Source organism: Bison bison, unplaced genomic scaffold (genome assembly GCF_000754665.1).
Source record: "Bison bison bison isolate TAMUID 2011002044 unplaced genomic scaffold, Bison_UMD1.0 scf7180017864506, whole genome shotgun sequence".
In the NCBI taxonomy this organism is placed as follows: domain Eukaryota; kingdom Metazoa; phylum Chordata; class Mammalia; order Artiodactyla; family Bovidae; genus Bison; species Bison bison.
Window position 1 is genome coordinate 3,367,915 of NW_011495063.1, and position 11,444 is coordinate 3,379,358.

General features: G+C 50.0%; 1 protein-coding gene across 1 annotated transcript in view; it reads right to left on the reverse strand.

Annotated features, from left to right (window-relative positions):
• KIRREL3 (kin of IRRE like 3 (Drosophila)) overlaps window positions 1-8,525 on the reverse strand; it is a 609,658-nt gene extending 601,133 nt beyond the window's left edge. The window contains exon 1 of the mRNA XM_010829490.1: window positions 8,404-8,525. Coding sequence (XP_010827792.1) covers window positions 8,404-8,458 — 55 coding nt within the window. The 5' untranslated portion in view covers window positions 8,459-8,525. The remainder of the gene's footprint in view (window positions 1-8,403) is intronic.
• Window positions 8,526-11,444: the final 2,919 nt, after the last annotated feature.

Sequence of the window (11,444 nt, forward strand, 5' to 3'; positions counted from 1 at the left end):
CACCTGATGCAAGGAGCTGACTCATTTGAAAAGACCCTGATGCTGGGAAAGATTGAGGGCAGGAGAAGAAGGGAACAACAGAGGATGAGATGGTTGGATGGCATCACTGACTTGATGGACATGGGTTTTGGTGGACTCTGGGAGTTGGTGATGGACAGGGAGGCCTGGCGTGCTGCAATTCATGGGGTTGCAAAGAGTTGGACATGACTGAGCAACTGAACTGAACTGAGTCTATTCTTCAATCTCCTTCATAGGAACCAACTCTTCCATTATCATTATTATTATTTGCCAGCAGGAGATTCACTTTATTATTATTTTTACTGAAGTATGGTTGAATTACAACGCTGCATTAATTTCTGCTGTATGAGCAAAGTGATTCAGTTGTACGCACATATGCATTCTTTTTAGTATTCTTTTCTATTAGGGACTCTGGACATTGAATATAGTTCTCTGTGCTATACAGTAGATCCTGCTGTCCCTGCTGACTCCTCCATTTCTGATGGTCCGAATTCCAGTCTGAGCCTTTCAGGAGACACTAGGGTTAGCTGTGGACACTCTTGGAGGTGTCACGGTCTCCTTCCTGCACAATGATGCAGGGTTTGGCTTCACCCCTGAGCTTGTCCTGCCAGCACCACCTCCCCCCGCCCTGTCGTTTCCTGAAGAGAACAGACCAGAGTGTAAAACACGCGGGTGGACCTGATGACGTTCTTTACTCTTGAATGAAAGGTTACTTGCTGCTAGAGATCGGTAAGCATTTCTAACCTCTGAGTACAATCATTTAGCTTGTAACCTTGCTGCCCGCAAAGCCAGGGAAGCTTAGCTGCCTCTTAAGAAGAGGAAAGAAATCCCTGGCAGACTGTCCCCAGGCACCTCTTGCTTGTCTCATCCTGTCTCAGTCTCCCTTTTTTATTTACCACTCGTCCTCAGGCTGCCTCCACCTCAACCTAGCCTGCCAGGGGCCCCAGAAACTGGAAACCCTCATTCCTGGCACAGTCCATCTGACTGACAGTCCAGTGTGTAGTTGACCATCCCTGCTTCTGCCTTCTCCATGGTCCCGTCCACATTCTTTATCCAGTCCTTTACTATGCATCTACCTACTACCCTTCTCTGCCTTCCCTCTAGAATCTAGACCAACAGTGAAAGTCATAACTTCCCACTTATTCTCTTGCTCACTTGTCCATCCTTTTACACATTACCATGTAGGAAGATGAGTGAGCGTATTTCCATTCAATTCTCCATTTTTAAGCCCCTTGTGAAACACAGGGAGTACCAAGAAAGATAACATGTTGATCCCTCTCTTTTTTTTTTTTTTTTTGTCCATTGAACCCATAGTATAGAGAGGATTACAACCACTAATGATTTTTCTAAAGAGTAGACTTAATGCTGACAAGCCATCCTCAAAATGTTTAGCGCGGTATTCACGACCATTCACAAGCTTCCTCATCACACAGCATCCCAGCCCCCAAGTAAACCACTGCTTCTGAACCCTGACATGCCTGTCCTACCTTCTGACTTGTGCACACTCTCTGAGGTACCACCTGGGACCCTCTTTCTTTGCAGCATTGGAAGAACCCTAGACATCTTTTACGATCAATTCACCTCCTCTGCGAAGCCTTTGTTAACACCTTCAGACAACCCCGCTGTTCTCAGAACACTCTGACTGCTCTGAGCTGTTGAACTGTAATGACAAGTCCAACTGTCTGCTCCCCGACTAGTCTGAGAGCTCCCCTGGGGCAGAAACACACCCTCAGTCATCTTCCCATCAAAAGCCCCTGGCACAGTGCCCACCACACAGTAGGCCCCCAACGAGGGCTGGCTGAGTGGACAGGATGGAGCTTTGGTGTCATACAAAGGTGCTTCATCACAAAGGAAGGAGAAAGAAACGAGGCCCTCTGAGACCCAGACTGCATGGAGCCCCCGGGGAAGAGTGTGGAAAGGCGAAAATGATGTTTGGTAGTCATTGCTGCAACTGTCAGCACCAGATTTCAAATTCTTGTCTTCTAGACATTCGTTAGAAAGAATGTGAACTTGCAACATCTGTCCAGTGAACACAGGCCAAGTAAGCAGACCATCGAGATAATCCGGCCTGATGCGCACACCTCCTTTCAATAGTGACAAATGCATGCCATGGCAGCGTTTGTTTCAGTCATCAAATAAACAACCTCAGGCGAAATCTCCTTCACTTTGCCCATGAGGACAGTAACACCAGGTGGAAGATTAGAGGGAAAGCTCATCTCCCATTTCAGGAAAATGGCTGATGTGTTGTTAAGCCCTGGACATCACTACATTTTAGCAGTAAGTGTTGTATGTGTGTGTGTGTGGACTGGGAGTTCCTGGATGGGAGTAAGCTTGAAGTGGGCATGGTAAGGCTTCTGGACTCCTAGGAAAAATCTCTCTGTGGAATGTCAGGAGGTGTCTACATTTGGCTCCTCCCTTGCCTTAATATCCAGCCAAGAGATGGATGAATGTCCATCTCCCAGACTCCATGTCCCAGCCAGGCTGCAACACAAGACTTCTGTAAGGAGCAGCAGTCGCTCCTGCTGGCCACTATTTCCATGGTTTTAACTCGTTACCAGTGTGCCCAGGGAAAGCTGACATTTATTTAATCCTCATAGTGGTATTGACTGTGTACTCACGGAAACACTGTATGCTTACGGAACACATTTGTTTCCAAGCAGCTTATGCTAAATTGCAGTGATATAAAGGAAACACTTAACTAATATTGACATTTACTGACTTCTAAAAGTATACAGCCAGAATATGCACTTTTACCATTGACAGAGGAAGAAAAGGGGGAAAAAGCATCATATTTGATCCTTAGCTCTTTCAGTGGGTTAGAAGTAAAAAGCTAATGTTAAATATGGTGGTGGAGATCCCCAGTCTATGGCAACTGTGTGCGTTCTGTTTACTCCTCAAGCTGAGCAGAAAGTGGGACCTAGCGTTCTTTGCCCGCATGTGACAGAAGTATACCAGTGATCCATAAGGCATCTATATTCTGATTTGATGGGCTCACCGAACAGGCTTCCCCCAGGGAAAAGGAGATGACACACGATGACATACAGAGCTGTATACCATCTCAATGCAGTAGACGCGGCATCATTCCCCTAACTGGAAACAAAATCCCACTCCATTTGGAATACTGGGCGAAGTCATCACAGCCTGGCACAGGATGCTGGCAGGCTTAGCTCCTTGCTCCCTTGTGGACAGTGGTGATGTGATATGAAACTTGCCGGTGCAGATGTCCCCAGGGCAGCAGCTCCACGGATGCTAGGGAGCCCACTGACTTTGAGGGATCACTGAGGCCCCAATTATTCTGCTTGGAGAACCACCAATATGGTCAAGATTGGCACAGTGGTGAGAGTCCCTGTATGCATTTCAGCAAGTTTGATCTCCTCCAATTAGAACAGGCCTATTCCTGGTGGGGAGGGGGGCAGCAGTGGAATTCAGGGTCCCATTATTTCTAGACTGACCTTGATTTAAAAGGCCTGCACTGATTTTTCACCCAAAAGACATCTCAGCATCTTAGACGGATAAGGACAACAGCTGAGAAATGATGCTTAAGTCCATGTAAACCCCTCCCCCCACCAATTACCCAGAGACCCTAAAATGAATGCTCCTGACCCTCCTCCCCAATCCTCCATCACAGGCAATTTTCTTTCCTCGTTCATGTTTCCAAAACAGTTTATCTTTTTATCTCCTTGGAAGAAAAGTACTCTGCAAATCAAAGGAATCATTAGTATTGTTATTATTTTGCTATTGAAATCTCTTGAATTCACTAGGGATTATTCATGTGCTTTTTTGGGGCTGCAAACATAATGCCGCCTAAGTCACCCCCACTGGGCTGAACAAAAAAGAAAAATTGCATCTTCAGGCACACTGCCCTGTTCCACCCGGTCCCCTGCTGGCCCTGGCTCCTACCAACACAGGCGCACCAGGCAGAGGGCTCCTTGGTGGCAAGCCTGGCTCACTGCTGCCATGTTCCAGGCAAGATCTGTCTCTGTAACCCCAGAGGGAGGCCCCTGTGGGATCCTAAGTGCAGTGTGAAGGCCCTGACCCCAGCCCACGCCCCTCTCCCCCTGGGATATTTCTCCTCCCTTCTCTATAGGTCTGGCTGGCAGCTGAGAACTCCCCACCAGGCAGCAGACACCGTGACCACCCCCAGACCCAACAGACATGCCCAAGTCCCCGTCACCCAGGATGTCTCTGAAAGAAGAAGTGGTCCCACACCCTTGGCATCTGTGCATTGACTCTACCCCTCTAGACAAGCCATCAGACCACTTGGGGTGCCCATGGGGGAAGCCTCACACTTATTCCTTGCCCCATCCTTTGTTCTATGACATTTCTGGGTAATGATAAATGCTTCCAAAGTTGCTGCTCACTCCCAGTTTCCTTTTCTAACGCCTTCTCAGCCTGTACCCCCAGCGTCTCCTCCATACTCCTGGCTGCCTCAGACACGCTCATGCTGTTTTCTAAGCCTCCCCACCAAGGGAGTTTCTTGCCAGTTGAAGCCTCTGGCCCTTGCTCCTCTGTTCTCATGCTTCCTGTCAGCCCCAGCCTGGCCCCCTTCATCCGGGCCCCTCTCTCTTCTCACACCCTATTTTACCCTCTCTCTGCATGTTGCTCTTCTATTTCCCTGGAGATTCGCATCACCAAGAACCTCTGCCCCTCTGATGGCCATCTGACAGCCCTTCTGGTGATTTCTGCCAGCAAGTCAGGACAGCAAGTGGTTGAGAATCTTCCCAACAGGAAGATGGCACCCCGGATTAATCCTCAACTTAGAGATGCCACTGATGGGCAAGTGCAAGTTTTCGCTTTTGCCCCAAAACATCCAGAGCAGCACGGCGCACACACAAAGCCAATAAGAGAATGGACTCCCGAGAATTAGAACTTTCAGACCCATCAAGTCACCAGGCAGGACAGGACACTCTGGGATGCTAGAGCAAAGCGTCACAGAGCAGGCAAGAGGGCGTGTTTCCTAGGAGCGGCCGAAGTAGGAGGCGCTGAGTCTGTACCACCACATGTTCCCTGAACAGTCTCAGAACCTGAGATCTGACAGGAAGCAGGGTGTCCCCAGTCCTGCTGGGACATCGTCCCTCTAAAGACATTTACAATGTGGACGTGCAGGCTGGATGGGCCAGGTCTTGAAGATGAAGGAGGGCAGAGAAGGAAATCGTGGTGGGCAAACCAAAATGATAAAGGGAAAGACAGAGCGAGTTCCAAGCGCGTGGATGACAAGAGAATCAATTCCTTTTCACCCAGGGGCAGAACATGCTTCTTCTCTGCGGGAGGCAAATTGTGCTGTGACATTATCCCTCTCTGTATGGAGCATGCCGTCCTGACAGCGGAGGAAGAGGCAGCCCCAGCAAGGGAGAAACCCACAAACAGCAGTCGCTGACACCTCTCCACTGCCTTGTGGGGAGCTGGGCCTGGGGACACCAGCTGGGCGGGAACAGAGGCATGCCATTTGGCTTTTCTACGGCCACCTCAAGAGTGGCCAACACATACTTAATCTCAATCTATCTGAAAAGCCCAAAGTTTACAAGATTAGGGGTATAGTATATCACTAACATAAATGATACCCAAATTTCACTCTCTAAAGAGGGGGTATGAAAAAAAAGTAACGTTGAATAGATATTCGACAAACTAAAAGAGAAAGGAGGATTGAAATGACTCTAAGAGTTGACTTAAGTGTTTTGCTTTTAAAGTCTTCGGAGTGCTGTTTGGAGCATCCCCTCTGTATGGGACACATGAGAGTTGTTTCCAGTGACTCCAGAATGACATGCAGGTTCCCATTGTGAGAGGCGTGGGACAGCAGACGGATGTGTCAGTAGAGGGCCACAGAAAGCCCTTAAAAGAGCCCTGGGCATTTGTTTTCTCCAAGTCGAGGGCCATCCCTGAGTCTCAGCACATTTCCTTGGAAAGCATCCCGGGAGGAAGGCACGCAGGAAGTGGCATCTGATGGCGTGGCTCAGTGTGTGTGTCGGGTGGGTGCAACCACAGTCAGGGGGATGAGAGAGGGCATCACTCAGAGCCTGGGGAGGGGGGCTAGTCCCCTAGTGGCCTGTTGAAAGTGGATATGCTCTATCTGATACCTTGATAAATATATGGCACCAGGCAGGGGTTGGCATAGTATATGCCTTAAGCATACATGGGTAGAGGGTCAAATAGAACTCTCTGGGGAATTCACAAGACTACAAACAACATCCACATTCACATCAATGCCCCCGATCAAGTCAAAAGATCTTCTATCCCAGTGAAGTCCATTAAATGCTGTCCCACTTGATCCTTCATTCCTGCAGTCAGACACGGTCAACTCAAGGATCCTACCGTACAACGTTCAGTAGTGTAGAGGGTTCTCATTGGCCAGGTCCACTTAGGTCTCCTTGTCTTTCTTTAGACCTGCTCTGGAGTCCAGGAATTCTCCAGAATTCCCTGTTCTGGAGTCCTGTGGACTATGCACCTACCATCTGGTAGGGTGGGCAAAGCTGGCCAAGCTCAGAATAGTCAGGAAGAGCAAGAAACTCTGAACTGCACGATGCTGTGGTTCCTTCCCACTGCCCTCGGGGATAAGAGTAGAAGAAACAGAGCATTTAATCTCCATATATTTAAAGATTTATATGAGCAGCTCAAAAAATAGCTCCATACCCAGAAAGAAATAAGCAAAATAGAAGATGGATGCTGCGATGATTCCAATAGTCAGAGAACCACTTAGACAGCTACAGGCTTCTTGTGTCAACCTAGAGGAGAGTCTCAGCTCAACCTTCTAGCACAATCAGTGGGCACAGTAAAACGTGCAATGGTCCGGGGAGCCTGGGTGTGGGACGGCCAGTTAGATCCTCTATTTGGGGATTCTACATGCAACTTCCTGAGTGAGTGAATGGTAAGAGGTAAACGAGGAGAGAGAGCATGTGTGCTGCTGTGTATGTGTATCCATAAGTGAGCACAAACACATTCAAGAAGGAGGGTCATCTCCCCAAGTGGTAATAGAACCCAAATTGTTTCTATACCAGTGTTCTGAGATAGTCCTTATTCATTCAGCCTGAAAACTCTGGGGAAGGCAATTTATCTTCCTGCTGTTGTAGAGAGCCCTGGTGAGAGGCAACACAACCACATGAATACATGAGTGTGTGTGTGTGCATGTGTGTGAGTGTGTACATCAGGATTATATACAATCAGGGACACATGCACACCCAGGTGGGGGAAGGGCCCCCAGGTTAAATCAGGAGGGTCAGAAGCAAAGTTTGACAAGGGGGAAATCTGCAGTGACCACAAGCACCAGCGGAGGAGCCGGGAAGGAGGCATGGGTTTCAGCTTTCATCAGGGGGAGGCATGGAGACATGCTGTTTACTTGCAAAGCCAGCCACCCATAGCGGTGCTGTGCTTTCTGGAAAACTTTTACCCTTCATTTAATCAACAGATGGATGTGCTCTGTTGTGGATTTTTCTGAGAGAGTCCTGTTCCTCCCAGAGCTGTGCTGGCTGGCACAAACGCCGCCTCAGATGGCAGAGACAGCGGCCGGCATTCCAGGAGAGGGGAAAGGAAGCGGCTGACTAGTCCCTCAAACTCAATTCCACAGGTGACTCCTGATGCTGCTGGCTATGAGGGCACTCTCGCCATCCTTTTCTGGAACAGTCCTCCCCTCCCTCCACGGCTACTGGCCCAGGCTGCTTTCAGGGGCAGGGAGCCCAAGGGGGCCAAGTTCTTTTGGGAAAGTCCATCGACTTCTCTGCCACTACTAAGCTGCAGAGAGGAAGCGTCTGCACCAGGGGGAGGGGGGCGGATTTCATTTTCTGCCCTGAAATCTAACGCCGTGTAGGACTCAGAATGCACTCTTATTCAGAGAAGCGGATGACACGCAATGAAACTCTTTAGAAGCTTTCCCCCAAAACTGCACATCACCCCCACGCTCCATTCGGTCATCGCAGCCCCCTCCGCACGCCTTCCCTTCCGAATACATCCGTGCAAGGCAGACCTTCCTCGAGCTGAAATAGCCACCTCAACAGAGCTCTCCTTCTCGACCCTCTCCTTCTCCAACCGGCGTCTGGAGGAGAGGAGGCGCCCAGAAGTTCAGAACCGCACCGCACGGCCACAGAGATGCCGCCTAATTAACATACAGGGAGCATAAAGAACTCATTTGCATTGGAGAGTTTGAGCTGGATGTTGACAAGTGAGGGGAGAAAGTCACCCTCCCTCCCCACCCGCAGCCCTGCCTTCCGAAGGAAAATAAACAGTACCATTTTGTTGCATTTTCAAAGGCAAAGAGGCGATGCCAGTGCCTCTCGGCCGGGCACCGGGAGACGCATCCATCAGTCCGAGTTCCCAAAGCCTGCCCACAATTTCTGCCCGCAGCCCTGACAACCCAGCCGACTTTCTTTGCAACTCCGGGCGGCGCACGGGTCCTACCTTGGCTGAAGAGGAAGAAGCAGACGAAGAGCAGGTCGAGCTGGAAAGGTCTCATTCCTCCGCGCGCCGAGGGGAAGCCGGTGGGGCAACTTGGGTTCGCGGTGAGTTTCTCCTGCTGGGCGGCTCGCGGTGCTGCTCAGCCTCCGCCGCGGTCCTCCCGGGTTCGCGCCGACCATCTGTCTGTCTGTCCGTCGGTCCCTCCGGGTGGCCTGGGGCTCCGTGCCTCGGGGGATCCGCAGCCCAGACGAGGCAAGTTGCCTGTTTTCTAGCCTCCTCGGGAAGCCGGGCTCGTCAGCGACGTCCCCTCTCGGAGCAGCTCCATCCTCTGGCGCTCGGCATCCGAGGCACCCAGCTTCCTCCGGCGGCTCCTCCCACAGCCAGCGCGCGAGCGAGCCAGGGAGCGAGTGACGAGTGACAGAAGGGCTCCTTTCACTGAAGCTGGGGCGGGGGGAGAGGGAGGGGAAACGGGGCATAATTAAAGAGGAAACACTCGGAGAAAGGCGATCTTTGCAAAAAAGGAGGGTGTGCTGGTGGTGGCGGGGGGAGGCTCCTTTCTTTCTTTCCTTCTCTTTCTCCCCCTCCATGGGGGGAAATTCAGCTTTTGTCACCATCACTGACCAAAAGGCATTTTGAACAGGGAGCGGAGCTGTGACTTTTTGTCCACAGGACATAATGTTGTTTAAAGGAGTGAAGTGAAGGATGGCTGGATGTACCTAGCCTCAGTATAACAATATGCCTGCCTTGACTTTGCACGGGGTGGGGTTGGGGGGCTCGGGGGTGTCCACCTTTCTCCAGGAAGGATTCGGCCAGTATGTGCAGCGGGAGTCTCCGAGTTGGGGAAGAGATAAGCGTGGTTTGCATTTTTGAGACTTTCCTAGGAGGGGGGCTCAGTAATAAAATGGGGATGTTTGCACCTTGGTTTTGCTTTGCGATACTGCTAGAAAACAAAATGAAGGAACTAGAGGGAAAACAGGTAAATGGGTGACACATGCCCCTTGATTATTATTATCCTGGTTTGTGCATTTCCTACCAAGGATGGGGAGCTGCCTGGTTTTACATTTGGAAGCTCTCCTGTAAGGAGCGCTCCATCCCTCTGTGTCTTTTTTCCAAGAGGTGCTGTGAATCCTACTGCGAAGGAGAGGCCAAGGTCATAGGCAGTGCCTCCTAAGAACCTTCAGGTCTTTTTTTTACCTGTCACCAAACTCACATTCAAATCAAACTCTATTTCCTCCCGGATATCAAAGCAAATTTATCTAGGTCTATTTACTTGATAGACATTTAGCTATGCCTGGTATAAGCAGGGCATTGGGGGAAATAAAATTGCAGGCAGAGTCCATGCCTTCAGGAGCTCGTAATTTAGTGTGGAACACCTATAACTATGAGGACAGTTACAAATCAGAGAACACACCTAACTATAAGGATAGTTACAAAGCAACATATAAAAATGTGCAGCAGCATGCAGAAGAAGGGGGGTAATGAATAATGAGAGGGAAATGGAAGATGCTTCCTTGATTTGTGCCGCACATTTATAAAATCAGTCATTACTTTCATCTGTCACTGGACCCTGGGGAGGTCTTTGGGGAAACTCTTAGCTTATAAGTATTACGTATTTGGGGGACTTTGCTGATTGCAAGATACATTCTAACTCCAAATTTCCATGTGGATCTTAACTTTTTAAAAAATGCATCCCTTAGTATTTATGAACAAGAAAGAGAGAAGGGGCACCCGTGAAAGTGTGTGCTAGTAGGAGCTGACATCTGGTTGTTGACATCAAAGGTCTACAAATTAGTAGGTGTCTGCTCTGTTGACTCTTCTATTCTTCACTTAATAGTTTATTTAACTGCATCCCTTAGAGGCTGTTAAACATATCAAAGGGAAATTTGTAAGCAAGCTTTGGTGGGGGGGAAGTGCTTAGCAAAGGAAACTAAGAGGACCCAAAAGAGGCACCCCATCAGGTAAACTGCAAACAAGGTATCTAAATAAAGTGTCAGCATTGCCTTAGTCCAGGGACTTGCTATAACAGACAATGCAACAAAACAGAAGAGCCAATCAGGAAACACAAGCAAAAGATGAACAATAATTCTAAATAACATGTCAAATAACATATCAAAGGTGAAAACACAGCACGAATAGAAACGTGCTTTTATTGGGAGCTTTTCATTGAATCTATGCAGGCAGGAAGAAATTTCAGGTCTGGGCATCATTCTTTAGGCCAACCTTGCTGTGAGTAAGACAAATAATTACAGAATATAGGTTGCACCTTACAAAGCAACATTTGATGTTTTAACTGACATTCATCCTTTAAGCTGTTGTTAATTCTGCTTGCTAATTCCTAAGTGGCCTGGGGCCCAGACTTGCTTAATTCGGACCCAGAAGGAAATAAATACTAGGAACCAAGGTCAGGAGCCCTGGGTCATGACCTGTGCAATCCACGGAAATCAGGCTCACATACAGGCACCTGCAACCCACACACACTAACTCTGGATCAGGAAAAGAGGGTTGAGGGAGATTCCGAGGTAGGGAGTGCCTGGTTTCCCTCACCCCCTGGTCCCTGTGGTTGGCCTCCTGACTCTCGGTCTGGCTTCGGTCCCCCACGCCCACCCCAGCCAGCTGGGCCTGTTCCCTCCTCCAGCCCCTCTGCCCCCGCCGCCCCTCAGCCTCCGGTCTCCGGCAGAAAGGGAAAAACGCTTGGATTAAGTGGTGAGCTGCCTGCCTCTAAAAGGGCCAGAAGGCGTTTCAAGCCTGCGTGCCGGAAAAACCACGGGCAGTCTTCAGCAGCCACCACGTGGGGCAGCGAGAACCACAGCGGTACCTGCAGGACTCACAGCCGGCCGGGCTCTGGCGCCAGCCCCGACGGCGGCCCCGCCACCTCCGCCCGGGCTGGTCCTCGGCCTCACCTCCTCCGGGGGCTCGGTTAACCTCCTGGCGCTGTTAGGTGCCTGCGTGCAGTTCGCCGGCTAGGAGGGAGCGGGGGAGACCGGCAGCGAGGAGCACTGCTCCACCTGATGGAGAAGCGCGGAGTCTTAGACCTCCGAGCGCCG